This window comes from Penicillium taxi, assembly GCF_028828555.1.
Source record: "Penicillium taxi strain IBT 34144 chromosome Unknown utg000002l_segment0_segment0, whole genome shotgun sequence".
NCBI classification, from domain to species: Eukaryota; Fungi; Ascomycota; class Eurotiomycetes; order Eurotiales; family Aspergillaceae; genus Penicillium; species Penicillium taxi.
The window spans coordinates 3,340,628-3,355,087 of record NW_026643204.1 but is presented as its reverse complement, the minus strand read 5'-3'; the positions used below and the strand labels follow the sequence as shown (position 1 = coordinate 3,355,087).

The 14,460-nt window shown below is 48.1% G+C and overlaps 6 protein-coding genes across 6 annotated transcripts; 5 read left to right on the top strand and 1 right to left on the bottom strand.

The window, feature by feature from the left end:
- Positions 1–367: 367 nt before the first annotated feature.
- On the top strand, positions 368–3,588 carry N7495_003163 (glutamine amidotransferase subunit DUG2; the record flags this gene model as incomplete). Its single annotated transcript, XM_057205832.1, has 6 exons — positions 368–583; positions 663–788; positions 842–973; positions 1,024–1,572; positions 1,622–1,808; positions 1,859–3,588. The coding sequence occupies 6 exons, from the start codon at positions 368–370 to the stop codon at positions 3,586–3,588; spliced, it is 2,940 nt and encodes a 979-aa protein (XP_057066439.1).
- Positions 3,589–3,838: 250 nt separating this feature from the next.
- Positions 3,839–5,806, bottom strand: ilv3 (dihydroxy-acid dehydratase ILV3; the record flags this gene model as incomplete). The annotated part of the gene is made up of 3 exons (XM_057205831.1): positions 3,839–4,206; positions 4,272–5,668; positions 5,739–5,806. The coding sequence occupies 3 exons, from the start codon at positions 5,804–5,806 to the stop codon at positions 3,839–3,841; spliced, it is 1,833 nt and encodes a 610-aa protein (XP_057066438.1).
- Positions 5,807–6,673: 867 nt separating this feature from the next.
- Positions 6,674–8,131, top strand: N7495_003161 (CAIB/BAIF family enzyme; the record flags this gene model as incomplete). Its single annotated transcript, XM_057205830.1, has 1 exon — positions 6,674–8,131. One exon carries the CDS (start codon positions 6,674–6,676, stop codon positions 8,129–8,131), a length of 1,458 nt encoding a protein of 485 aa, XP_057066437.1.
- A 1,055-nt stretch (positions 8,132–9,186) lies between these two features.
- N7495_003160 (uncharacterized protein) lies at positions 9,187–9,714 on the top strand (the record flags this gene model as incomplete). Its single annotated transcript, XM_057205829.1, has 1 exon — positions 9,187–9,714. One exon carries the CDS (start codon positions 9,187–9,189, stop codon positions 9,712–9,714), a length of 528 nt encoding a protein of 175 aa, XP_057066436.1.
- Positions 9,715–10,140: 426 nt separating this feature from the next.
- On the top strand, positions 10,141–10,752 carry N7495_003159 (ribonuclease H1; the record flags this gene model as incomplete). Its single annotated transcript, XM_057205828.1, has 2 exons — positions 10,141–10,415; positions 10,482–10,752. The coding sequence occupies 2 exons, from the start codon at positions 10,141–10,143 to the stop codon at positions 10,750–10,752; spliced, it is 546 nt and encodes a 181-aa protein (XP_057066435.1).
- Positions 10,753–11,484: 732 nt separating this feature from the next.
- N7495_003158 (anion exchange family protein) lies at positions 11,485–13,614 on the top strand (the record flags this gene model as incomplete). The annotated part of the gene is made up of 5 exons (XM_057205827.1): positions 11,485–11,744; positions 11,833–11,981; positions 12,037–12,124; positions 12,180–12,676; positions 12,734–13,614. 5 exons carry the CDS (start codon positions 11,485–11,487, stop codon positions 13,612–13,614), a joined length of 1,875 nt encoding a protein of 624 aa, XP_057066434.1.
- Between the last annotated feature and the right edge of the window lie 846 nt (positions 13,615–14,460).

Genomic DNA, 14,460 nt, shown 5'->3' with positions numbered 1-14,460 from the left:
ACAGCATTCTGAGATATTTGTTTTATGGATCTAAACTGACATAATAGACCGACATGTTGTTGGAATAAAAGGAGACAAGCGAGGGGTGAGTCAAATATTCCAGCGATGGTGCAATGTTGGATATGAATTTTATCATCACTCCTCTCTTGATCAACATTCTATTATTGTTCAAGACCATATTTTCCCCCATATTTGAAGATTGACAAGAAGGAGAAGGTGGACTCGAAAAAAAGAACGGAATTTATCATTTCGTCCAATCATCGGGCTGGAACATCCATCCTCCACCTTCACTTTTCAACTACTTCAGCCCTGAACAAACCACATTCAACATTCACACTACCATTGAGCTTCCGCTGATTTACCAACTATGGAAGATGATTCAGGAAACAACTCCGACGTAGAGGATCTGTCCAAAACATGGGGATCCGACGCTCGGCCGATTCATACTCCGGTCGCTTCCGAAGAAGCCCATACTGACTCGGATTGCGGTATTGCCCACCGTGTATTGGCAAGCCGCTCTGTCTTGGCCTTGGTTATAGATGATGATTGTGTCTTTGCTGGTTTGCAAGGTGGTGACATTGTGGTAAGTGAACAGCAAGGGTATTCCTTGACATGGAATGCAGAGATTTTCTTGTTCTTCTCGGTCTGACTCAATTATTCAGGCCTGGTCCCTGGAGACGTATGACCACGTTCTATCAGTTCATGCTCACAAGGAAAGTGTACTCGGACTCTATCTGTCCGATGATGGCAATCTATTATTCTCAAGTGGAGGCGACTCCATAGTCAATGTGAGTCTCTGTGGTCCAATTCGGAAGGTGACAAACCCTCTAATACATGAAAGGTCTGGTCAACGAGGACATTTGCTCGACTGTACTCCATCCACTCATATCATGATGTGGGTGACATCTTCACGCTTGCGTATGTCGCAAGCAACCAAACTATTTACTGCGGAACGCAGAACACCAGTATTCAGGTAGAAAATACATCCCTTCTAGTAAGGTGACGACGCTAACTTCCCACAAGTGGTGTGAATTGTCAGACGAGGGCTCCTCAATTAATCAAGCATCAGTGGCGAATCTGTCTCAACGGACTCATCGCTTCTTTGACTCTCGAGGTCCGGATGGAACTAAAGCCCCCGGGCCATCGGATGGAGTTCGCTCCGTGACAGAAGGTGGCCGAGTATTGACTTTTAAGCGTGACCATCACAAACTGTTTGCACACCACGGATACATCTACTCCATGCTTCTGGTCAAGGGGTTGATTGAATCAGCTCCCTCTGAAGAAGCCTTGTTAACCGGTGGTGGAGATGGTGTAGTGAAGCTGTGGCGCCTCGGCCAGGAGCCGGGAGCTGCACCGAACCAGATATCGAAACTACAGAACGGAGACCCGGTGCTGTCAATCGCTGTAGAAGGATCTTTGCTTTATTGTGGCCTTGCAGGCGGGGCTTTGAACATCTGGAACCTCGATTCGCAGCAGTTGGTCAAGCGAATCGTCCGCCATACTGGCGATCTATGGGCGGTCAATGTGATCCAGGGAGTTGCAATCTGTGGTGATTCAACAGGAACAGTCAAGGTAGGACAAAACCCGTTGTCCAAGTAGCATGTGATGCTGACACGCGTAGAAATTCAACTCCCGATTTGAGGAAGTCGGTAGCTGGGTCGCTCATGAGGGTACCATGCTGGCATCAGCCGCTGGCCGCGTGAAAGACCGCCGCATCTATGCCTCTGGAGGAAACGACAATACCGTTGGGATCTGGGATTTAACCGAGTTCTTCCTCTCCCAGGACGACTTGCCTCCCATCAGCAACGGTGCGACTAATTATTCACTGGTCATGAAATCCCGACTAACAACTGTACAGACGAAATGGTCAACACACTTGCCAAATTTGTATCTTTCAAGACCATCTCAGCAAGCCCGAAGTTTTCTGGCGAGTGCAACCAAGGAGCTGCTTTCCTTCGCCGACACTGCAACTACCTTGGTGCCAAGACCAAACTACTGACTACAGGCCAAGATACCAATCCCATTGTGTATGCGCGTTTCAACGCTACCTCAACCGACAATGTGAATAAGACTATTCTCTTCTACGGCCACTACGATATTGTTGGTGCCGATACAAATCGCCTCAAGTGGAAGTCAGACCCGTACCAACTGACATCAATCAATGGGTTCCTATACGGCCGTGGCGTATCCGATAACAAGGGTCCCATTCTTGCCTCTCTATACGCTGCGGCCGATCTTGCTCGGACAAAGTCACTACGGTGCAACGTCGTCTTTTTGATTGAAGGTGAAGAGGAATCTGGATCTCAGGGCTTTCACGAGACCGTCAGGGAGCACAAAGCCCAGATTGGCCCGGTAGATTGGATTCTTTTGGCGAACAGTTACTGGCTAGATGACTTCAACCCCTGCTTAACCTATGGACTGCGCGGTGTAGTGCACGCCAACTTGGTTGTGACAAGCGACCACCCCGATCTTCACAGCGGTATCGACGGCAGTGCACTGCTAGACGAACCCGTCAAGGACCTTTCCCTTCTGCTCTCGACATTAGTTGGCCGAAAGGGCCGCATCAACCTACCAGGATTCCACGACCCGGTCCGCCCGCTGACGGGAGCCGAGCAGAAGCGGTTCGAGGCCATTTCTGACGTCCTGCTACCCCAACACCCCGAGATCCCAGACAGCCAGGCGCTGATCAAATCGCTGATGTACCGATGGCGCGAACCTTCTTTCACTGTTCACTCGATGGAGGCCCCAGGAAAAAGCGGAGCAACCACCATCGCCCGACGAGCCAAGGCCAGCCTTTCAATCCGCATAGTGCCAGATCAGCAAGCCGACGACGTAGCAGCGAACCTAACTGCATTCGCCGAAGAGCAATTCGCACTACTGGAATCACAAAACGACCTAACAGTTGAAATCACCGGCAAATCAGACCCATGGCTCGGAGACCCGGACAACGAGATCTTCGCCACTCTATCCGAAGCAATCACCGCCGCATGGGCTCCCAGCCAGCAACCTTCAAAACACGACTACCCCGTGCCCAAGCCACTGGTAGTAAGCAAAGGCCACGCAGCAACAAGCAAGCCGCCCAGCAACCCCGCCGCCATCTTTCGCAAGGATTCCTCAGATAGTCTCGCCTCTCACGTCGACCGCGTGATAACATCAACAACAACCAGCTCAGCCGGAAAAAATGCGGCCAGAAAACACTCTGCCCAGTCATCAGCTGCAGTCCCAACCTCTTCAACCCTCACCAAAGCCACAACACCAACCGATGAAACAGCTCCGCTACCTCCTCTATCACCTACCAGCACTGACGCCGCTGCTCCAGATAGCACTGAACAGAAGAGCGGCACACAGAGCACTGCCACCACCTCCACCACCCGTCCAGCTGTGAAACCTATCTTCATTCGTGAGGGCGGGTCCATCCCAACTATCCGCTTCTTGGAGAAGGAGTTTTCAGCTCCGGCTGCCAATCTGCCTTGTGGACAGGCTAGTGATAATGCCCATTTGAATAATGAGCGTATGCGCGTGGAGAATCTGTATAAGAGTCGAGAGATCTTCCGTTATGTTTTTGCTAATTTGGTTGATAAGACGTGAGGTTTCGTCCTATATAACTAGACTGCACCTCTAAAATGGAATTGAAATTTAGATTTCGGGCTGTCTAGAATTTTAAAAATGAAAAATGGAATTTCAAAGCTTCAACCAATCATGAATTAGAACATATCTACGATTTGAAATACGAAGAAACATTGAAGAAACAATACTATATTCAAACAATTATATAGCAGAAAATGTTCTGAACTCGCTTTTTATATCAGGGGACCAATAGCCCTTCGTTTTGCATAATTTATTCCACAGCATCGGTGATACAGCCGTGGCTAGCATCCTTAACAATGCGGGCATACTTACCCAAAGTACCACGCATATCAAGACCGGTCTTGGGCAGCTGGCCAGCAGCCTTGCGAGCCTCCCAGTCCTTGCGGCGGGTGACAAGCTCTGATTCTGGAACGTCCATGTCAAGGAGGAGGTTGTCGGCGTCGATGGAGACGACGTCGCCGTCTTGGATGAGACCGATAGGTCCGCCGACGGCGGCTTCGGGGACGATGTGGCCGATTAGGAATCCGTGCGAACCGCCTGAGAAGCGGCCATCGGTGATTAGGGCGCATGATGAGCCGAGGCCGGCACCCATTAGAGCGGCGGAGGGCTTGAGCATTTCTGCGTGGTTGTTAGTATAGTTTGATAGAGGAAGCAAGTGGATGGAATGGATGAATTGAACTTACCAGGCATGCCGGGGCCGCCCTTGGGTCCGCAGTAGCGAATCACGACGACGGTCTTATCCTCCTTCTTGATCTCGTTACGCTCGAGCGCTTCGATGAAGAGGTCTTCTGAGTCGAAGACACGGGCTTTGCCGACGAAGTGTGTGCCCTCCTTGCCGGTGATCTTACCGACACTGCCGCCGGGAGCGAGCGAGCCGCGCAGGATCTGAATGTGGCCGGTGGGCTTGATGGGGTCGGACAGAGGGCGAATGATCTTCTGGCTGGCGGGGAAGTCCTCGACCTTCTCCAAGTTCTTGGCGAGGGTCTCACCGGTAACAGTCATACCAGAACCATCGATCATACCCTCTCGGAGTAGCATCTTCAACAGAGCGGGGGTTCCGCCGATGTTGAACATGTCGGCCATGACGTACTTGCCGGAAGGCTTGAGGTCGGCCAGGAAGGGAGTGCGGTCTGAGGCGGCCTGGAAGTCATCGACGGTGAGCTTGATGCCGACGGAGTCGGCGATGGCAATCAGGTGCAGCACGGCGTTGGTGGATCCACCGGTGATGTTGATGACGGTCATGGCATTCTCGAAGGCCTGGCGGGTGAGGATGTCGCGGGGACGGATATCCTCGACGAGCAGCTTCTTGATCGCACCACCGGCAGCCAAGCACTCCAGGTACTTGGCCTGGGAGTTGGCCGGGTTGGAAGAGGATCCGGGGAGGGTCATACCCATGGTCTCGATAGCGGTGGCCATGGTGTTAGCGGTGTACATTCCACCGCAGGCACCCTCACCGGGGCAGGCGTGACGGATGACGTCGAAGCGCTGGGGCTCGGTGATCTCCTTTGTGAGGAATTGGCCATAAGCCTGGAAGGCAGAGACGATGTCGATATCGGCATTGCCCTGGGTGGCGGCGCAGCCGGGCTTGATACTACCACCGTAAACCATGATACTGGGACGGTTGACACGGCCCATGGCGATCAACACACCGGGCATGTTCTTGTCACAGCCGGGAATACTGATGTTGGCATCGTACCACTGACCACCCATGACAGTCTCGATGGAGTCGGCAATGATATCACGACTCTGCAGAGAGAAGCGCATACCGGGTGTGCCCATTCCCATGCCGTCGCTGACACCGATGGTGTTGAACTGGAAGCCAATCAGGCCGGAGTCCTGCACACCGGTGCGGACCTTGTTGCTGAGATCCATCAGGTGCATGTTGCAGGGGTTTCCGTTAAACCAGACGGACGAGATGCCGACCTGGGCCTTGTTCATGTCTTCCTCCTTGAGTCCGACGGCGTACAGCATGGCCTGGGCCGCACCTTGGGCAATGGGCTGGGTGATGGTTCGGGAGTACTTGTTGAGACCATTGTCCTTTTCCTTCTGGAAGCGTGGGAGGGAAGTAGACAGAGCGCGTCTGGGAGATCGAAAGGTCAGCTAACTATAGGCTAACTAGAGTGGCAATTGAGCTTGGAATGAATACTCACGCTGATGTCGGGCGGGACAAGCACCGCAGAGCTGCAGGAGCTCGAGCCCGGGCTTGATGCAGCATCATGATGTGGATTGGGATGTATACGACCCGATTACACAACACAATGGTCTTATAGAAAGGAAATCTGCGGCGGAAGGAGAAATAGGCATTACTCGGTCCGAAGAAATCGAGGTCTTGGCATCGGAGTTGGTCGGTTGTTCCCCGGCCCCACACTCCACTTCTCACCGCCCAATCTGATCTCCGCAATTGTCATCGTTTCATTAGTTTTGAGATGTGCATATACTTAGTTGCGCTTCACATTGATCTGTTCGCTTATTAAGGGAATATTATTGTCAGGGTTTTGTCTGACTATTACTACCTTTGTGATAAGATTGACAGTATAAGATGACTAAAAATGTCGCCTTCTGGTCATATTTAATATATGTATTTATATATAATTCGTGTCCAATGCTTCAATTACTATACTTAGGCGTATAGTCTAGTTGCTGTCAGGATATTTCAAATCAGATTCATCTGCAGCTTATAAGCTTACTGAGATCTCTGAAAGCAAGCGTGATAATTTATTAGCGTCGATTGTGTCGGTACACCTGTACCAAGTGTGGAATAGCTATTCGATAAAGGTGATGAGGCTAACGCCCACTTCTGACACCTATCACAGGTAACGCTTTACGCCCCTATGATATCTTTGTGTCCTCTTGAAGTGGTTGTAAAGTCTGGTTTTCATTCTTAGTTTGCTATCTATTATAAAGTAACAATTTGATCACATGACTGCTTTGTTCCATATTCCAACAGATTGTGAGTTCCTGGAGTCTTTGTTCGTCTGTCACGCCGGCAAAGTTGCATTGATGCCGAGGCCGAGATGCCGAGTGACATACTACGTACACCATAAACACAGACGCAACCCCAAAGTGACTCTGGTCATCCTTCAAAATGTCGAAACTTGGTCTCAATAGGTCAGCCTTCTCCGCCAGAGACACCGTGTGTCATATTTGGAAAGGCCTAGGGCTCCCAGAAGAAACACTGAGCTCTCTATATATTACCGGGAATGAATCACTTCTACCTTCGTCATTCAAGATCGCCGATCTCGCCCAGGCATCCATCAGCTTGACTGCACTCCTAGCAGCACAAATACACGCCCTTCGCAACTCGGCACTGACTCCTGCTGTAACAGTGTCTCGCGAACATGCAGTTATTGAATTCAAATCTGAAAGACTTTACACAATAGATGGCCAGCCGGCACCCTCCTGCTGGGGTCCTATCGGCGGACTGCATAAGTCAGCCGACGGATACGTGAGAGTTCATGATAACTTTCTAAACCATTGCAATGGTGCAAAAGTGCTGCTCGGGTGCTCTCTCGATGCAGATCGTGCGGAAGTTGGGTCTAAGATTGCCTCATGGAAGTCAGTAGACCTTGAAATAGCAGCTTTCGATGCTAAAGTGGTTATTTCGGCTCTGCGAAGCTACTCAGAATGGGATGTCACACCCCAGGCGCAAGCTGTGTCGGACTTCCCAATCACGCTCCGGAAGATCGGGGATGCCCCCGTTGGATTTCCCAAAGGGATGAAAGGCAACAATGCAGACAAAGCTCTTAGAGGTCTTCGAGTTCTAGAATTTTCTCGAGTGATTGCAGCTCCCCTTTCTGGTAGGACTCTGGCAGTACACGGAGCGGATGTTCTTTGGGTGACGAGCCCACATCTACCCGATATTCCAGCCCTCGATCGTGACCTTGGCCGTGGCAAAAGAACCATTCAATTTAATTTAAACGAACTTCACGGTTCATCGGAGTACCAAAGACTTTTGGAGGATGCCGATGTAGTCATTCAAGGTTACCGTCCTGGTAGCCTTGCATCGCGTGGGTTGATCCCAGAGACTCTTGCACACCGATTCTCTCATCGGGGCATCATATGCGCGAATCTTTCGGCATATGGGCCTGATGGTCCTTGGTCCGATAAACGCGGCTACGACTCCCTTGTCCAGACATGTTCCGGAATGAATGCTTCCGAAGCTGAGCACTACGGGGCTGGAGAGCCTGCACGACCCATGCCATGCCAGGCTTTAGATCATGCGGCTGGCTATTTCCTTGCGTTTGGTATCCAGGCTGCTTTGTACAAGCAAGCGACGGAAGGCGGATCCTGGCAGATTGACGTGTCCCTTGCGGGTGTCATGAAGTATTTAAGGTCGCTAGGTCAATTTGAAGGGAAGTCGGGCTTCCAAATCCCAGACAATTATAACTGTATGGCAGACGTGCCTGCACAGTATCTGGAGACAAGGGATAGTGGATTCGGTGAAATGACTGCTCTTCGACATTCGGCATCCATTGAGGGAGTTGAAGTTGGATGGGATATCATGCCAAAACCATTAGGCTCGGATGAAAAGAAATGGCTGTAAGCCAGTTTCTATGACGCCTATATCTTTACCAGCTGGCGATATTCAGGTTCAATTCTATTGCCTATGAGTCGCCAAGTGTCAACACTTGGCTTTTGTATTGCTTTCGGCTTCAAAACTGAGTATTCTTTATATCATGTAGATATTTTTTTCAATCATGAATATCATATAATGTACCTAGGTTCGTGGAACTTTTAATAGTTGCCATTGCATTCACCTTTCAATGAGTTAGCAACGACCAAAAAGCGTAAAGGAAAAGAAAGTAAACTACTTGGAATTTCAATTCTATTCTATCATTCCATTCAAGTTTCTCACATTCGAAATAGAAGTGAAAGTGAAAGCGAAAGTGAGAGTACACATTGAATTTGAAACGCATATGGAGTAAACGGAAGCCTTCAATCAAGTAAAACAAACCTTGGGACCTTGGAATGTTTCCAACTCTCACTATTGCTTCCTTTTCTTCATATCTCCTCTCGAGTCTTCTTCGTACACAATCTTAGAGCAAATTACCGTTGGCAAAATCCTCAACCGAACTATTGGACTCAGAGAGTCCTCCTTCCTCTATTCACGAAATGCCCTATAGCATGGGAGGATACGTGCCCAGGTGGACGGTGGCTGTCGAGATAACGCATCTTCCTGAGCTACTAGTGCATTAAACGAGGCTGCATCAGCTATCAAACTGGACCAAGAACTTATTCTGAATCAATTCAAACACAAGGTCGCAAACCAGCGCGCTGAGCTTGAGGAAATTATACCTGAACCAAAAACCTATTTCGAAGCAGCTATATGTCTTGGCTTATGGTGCCTCACCTTCTGCTTTCGATAAGAGAAAGCTCGGTTGTCGAAGCTGGATTACCTAACTCAGGTGCTTACACCGGAAATAATATCATTTATCAGGATCTGCTGAGGAGAGTACGTCTTCTCGACGTTCATCTGCGAGGGATGGAGATCCCCGACGAACCCATTTTTTTTGAAACACGAATTTGCTTAAGAAAAGCCAGCTTAAAATTTACCGGTAGAAGAAGCGAGGGGTAGATGTCGTGGTAGAACAACGCTTTATGAGGCTCAAGTGGAGACTAGAAACACTAAAGCTTTCAAGGTTAGATGCATGTGTCAGAAAGTGTTACGCTATCGCCAATGCAGTAACCAGAGTATTGGCGATGCAGCCCGAGCCGCGCCAAGGACCGCAAGGCGAACAAGGCCCAGAGGGACCCCCTGGCGAAGGGCCTGGAACCGGCAGTCGATGGAAGACTGAGGAGATTGGATACTTCACACCAGACCCTAGTGCGACTGAGCATATCAAAACGATTCGCGAAATCACCTACTTTTTGAATTTGCACGCCTTCCTCGCGGTGTTACGCGCTCAAGAGCCACTTAAAGGAGAAGCAGTGATCTGGGCTAATATCGTAGGGTGCCTCTGTGACGAAGCTTTTGGTTGGTGGTGCGGAGAGTTATCGGATGAAGAACGTCAGGACCTCAACGAGCTTCCACTTGAACGAGGGTGGTATCTTCGTCTAGAACGACGCTTCAAGACTCGACCTGCTGTCACGCAGGCAAAGCCTGCTTTTATTGGAAGTGATATATAAGAAGTACGCTCGAATGTTCCTTCGCGCGTACTTTCCTTGAAAAATTGCTATTACAAATGCATTGATTGAAGATGATAACATGAATGATGCCCTTCGAGATAGTGGTTATGAGTTGCAGTTTCTAGTTCCTTGACGCGTTACAATTTGACTATTTTCTTTTAATTCAATTGTTTTTATCTCTATTACTTACGTTTTTTATTTCCTATGACGTATCAGTCGCTCGCCTTCTTCCATCAATATTTACTTCCACTTTTCCAACATTCTCTTTTCTTTGATCCTTTCTTTACCTCAACAATGACTTGAGCATACATTAATTGAGCATACATTACTTGAGTTCGTTCTAGGAAAGCATCTTGCCCTACAGCACTAAAATTTCTGTCATAAGCGCGCCATCTTTCAGACCTTGACCAAATGTGACCGAAAAAAATGCCGTACATCATCAGAGTCAACGTTGATGGTCGCTGCCGAGGGAACGGATTGGACTGGGCTATCGGCGCAGCTGCTGCATCGTTTCAAGACCGAAACGGCATCTACAAAACCTGGACCAAAAACTTGTTTCGAGTCAGTTACTATCAGCCGAGGGTCACTAGCCAGCGCGCTGAGTTGGAGGCAATTATTCTGGCACTTGAGCAAATCATCGTCAAGCATCAAGAATTGCACCCCAAGCCGCGTCTAAACGTGAAAATCTTCTCTGATTCCCAGTGAGAAAAAGACTTCTTCTCACTTGCCTCCAGCCTTGGACAATTTGCTGATAGACTATGATCTAGGTATGCTATTCGTTGCATGACTGAATGGCTCCGTAAATGGGCGAGTAATGGTTGGATCAACTCTTGTGGATTTGGTGTTTCAAATCAGGATTTGATCAAGAAAGCGAGTATTCTTGATGCCCAGATGCGGCTTCTTGGGGATTTGAACTACAGCTTTATCCCTCGGAAAGAGAACAAGACTGCGGATGAGGCTTGCCAGCGGGTGATGGATGACTTGGAAGATGACCCTTTCTCTGGTGATTTCGGTGATGAATCATGGGGATTCAAATGAGTGGAAGAAACAATTGGGCTCTGGCCTTTACTTGTGGTGTCCAGGTCTATTGATTATTGGATATTTATTTCATCCATTAATATATTTTGTATCAGTTGCAGCGCTTGTTCCTTATTTTCTCTTACTTATTGCACTGACTGCACCCTCTCTTTAAATATATTTCATTTTTAACAATGTCTTCTTCAGCCCAAAAGGGATCCTGCGTAATCGAGCGGATTGACTGGGTTAGGAGCTCCAGCTTCATTCCCGACCATTCCGTATCCGATGATCCTTGCTGTGGTCAAAAGATTAGATGATATAAGAGATATCCATGCACTTCTGTTTACTTATTGCACAGTGGCCACTTGATCCATCACTTTATCAATAATACAGACCACCTAGGGTATTTTACATTCCTATTGTTGATCCCGATTTTGAAGCTTCAAAATAGTCCACCAACAACCTTGGAAGCATATGTAGCATACATTGACGCCTAATTTATAAGGCCAAGATAATTAACCGTCTAAGGTGTCCATCTCTTGAACCTCTTAAACTTCAATTGTTTGTTCAATCTGCAAACTCGATTATTCCTTGAATTTCGACAATCTTTCTCTTCTTCTTATCTCTGGGGAATCCTACATATTATTTGCCTTCCTTCTTTTCCATGCAAGCCGTTGCGAGGTTTGTTGCACAGGGATATTTTGAAATCTCCACCTCTCGGCCACGTGAATCTCCCCTTGGCAGGCTCATCGCATGTCTGCCATACATTCGGGGAAATCGGCTCACGCTCCAACATCGCGTGGGTCTAGTTCCCCAAGAAATAAGCGAATTGAGAACGACACTCAGGGCCATGGCGCGGCAGCATCTACCCAATCGCCAAAATGGTGGCATGTATATTTGTTTCGCGGTATGATCAATGACGTTAAACGCAGAGCTCCGTATTATTTGAGCGACTGGACTGATGCCTGGGACTATCGCATCGTGCCTGCAACCGTCTATATGTATTTTGCCAAGTATGAATTTCCATTTTTATCTGTCATTGTATCACTGCTTTACGTCATAACCTTCTTAATAGCGATGACATGTTTACAATGATTATAGTATCTTGCCTGCTCTCGCTTTCTCGCTGGATATGTTTGAAAAAACGAATCAAAGCTACGGAGTCAATGAAGTTTTGCTCGCTTCTGTACTTGGTGCTATCGTTTTCTCGCTCTTCGCAGCGCAACCTTTGGTCATTGTTGGTGTCACTGGTGGGTTGCATACATCTCGTCTATAGGTGCACAAGCTGACATTGAAGCTTTCCAGGTCCCATCACTGTCTTTAATTACACTGTCTATGATATTGTGACGCCCCGTGGAACGCCATATCTTGCCTTCATGTGCTGGATTGGAATGTAAGTTGTTCCTTTACGGGTGTCTTACCCTGTTACTAATGATTTGGCTCTTAAGATGGTCTCTAATAATGCACTGGATTCTTGCCTTCACAAATGCCTGCAACGGGCTAACTTATGTTACTCGTTTCTCTTGCGATATCTTCGGATTTTACGTTGCATTTATCTACCTTCAAAAAGGTATCCAAGTTTTGACTCGACAATGGGATGCCGTCGGCGAAACATCGGCTTATTTGAGCATCATGGTGGCACTCCTCGTTCTAATGAGTGGTTGGGTTTGTGGAGAGCTGGGAAATAGCAAGCTCTTCCTCAGATTCATTCGCAAGTTCTTGGAAGACTATGGCACCCCTTTGACTGTTGTGTTCTTCACTGGCTTCATTCACATTGGCCATATGAAAAGTGTAGAGGTCGCAACTTTGCCCACTAGTAAGGCTTTCTTCCCTACTCTCGACCGACCTTGGCTAGTGCATTTTTGGGATATCGATGTGGGCGATATCTTCTTGGCTATCCCTTTTGCTGTTCTACTGACAATTCTTTTCTACTTCGATCATAATGGTTAGTGCCTCTGTCAATCCATTCTCCATGTATCAAACTAACGTAATAGGTATGTAGTATCGTCCTTGATAGCACAAGGTACGGAGTTTCCTCTTCGTAAACCTGCAGGCTTTCACTGGGATCTTTGGCTTCTTGGTCTCACAACCTTTGTCGGCGGTCTCCTTGGTGTCCCATTTCCCAACGGACTCATCCCACAAGCACCTTTCCACACTGCCGCTCTCTGCGTCACGCGCCAAGTGGCAGATGAAGAAGACGCCAACAAGGGCAAGGCCATTCGAGTCACAGACCACGTTGTAGAGCAGCGCGTCAGCAATCTCGCTCAAGGGCTTTTGACTCTCGGTACAATGAGCGGACCACTGCTCATAGTCATTCATCTTATCCCACAAGGCGTCCTGGCAGGCCTATTTTTTATCATGGGTGTACAGGCCCTAGAAGGTAACGGAATAACGCAGAAATTGATATTTCTCGCCCAGGATAAAGATTTTACTCCTTTGTCTAACCCTCTCAAGCGGATAAAGCGCCGTGTGGCGATCTGGGCCTTCGTGCTCTTGGAACTTGTTGGATTTGGTGCGACGTTTGCTATCACGCAGACCATTGCCGCTATTGGTTTCCCGGTAATTATTCTTCTTTTGGTTCCTGTTCGGTCATTCCTTCTACCGCGGTGGTTTACTCGGGAGGAACTGGGTGCGTTGGATGCACCCACTGCCAGTCCTTTCACTATGGAAAGCGTTGGCGGGACTCATGAGCTGGTAGAGGAGGATGTGAATGTAGCTTTAAGTGATTCCCGTGCAAGTGGGGATAAGGGTGTTTTAAGGGCTCGTAATGTATCTTCTTCAGGGCCTATCATTGAAGGCAATGACCTGGAAAGAGGTGAAGCGTATGAGCTTCAACCTCGGTCTTTGGCCAGGAGAAGAAGTGCAGCTAGCCATGTTGATTAGTATGTATAGAACTGCGTTATCCCGGACCCCGCTTTAATATTGGCGTTACAATATAAGAAGCTGAAGAGTTGTGAACCTATGTACCCCTTATGGATGGATAAAAGAACCCCAAGAGCATGAAGAATAAAACACCTATCCCATATAAAATGATGGAAATCTCTTATGGCTTAGCGCAGTGTATTTATCTCGGATTGCCTCGGATCACTTCGGACAGTCGGCTTTCTATTTTTGGGCCCTCCTATTCCTTAATAACGTTTAGAACGTCGATCTATTGGAGATCACTAGTGATTCCCGTTGTGCTTCCATTTCAATAGTGGTAAATGGTACCGACGCTTAGTACTAATAGTGCAAACAAGTGCCGCAATAGTTTCGGGTGCTCGGGCCGAATAGTCATATCATGTGCTTCATACCGCCAATTATGTCCCGCACACTCGGATAACATCATTTTCCTTCATATATCTTTAAACTACCGTAATCAGCACTCTTCAGGCAGCCACATTTGGTACTTCCTGTTCTTCATCACGCCACCAAATCATTGCCCCTCATCCTTATCTTTAGCTCTCCCCCTTAGTCCTAGAGTCTGGAGCTGAAGACACAATCTCGGTCAGATGTTATATGCCTCCGGTGGACAAGGATCCAAGCGATTCTTTTTTGTTCATGGGAATTATAAGTGTGATTTCCCTTCTGGAGAGGTGCTTGTTACTGCCACTGTTGTGGTAATTGATCGGCATCGCAACATGCAAGTCTCAATATCCATGGCAAAGCTTCGTTATCTAATGAAATATGTAGTGTTTTTGGAGACAAGGAGATATCCTCGCAATTTGGTTACATAGATGGAGTCTTCAT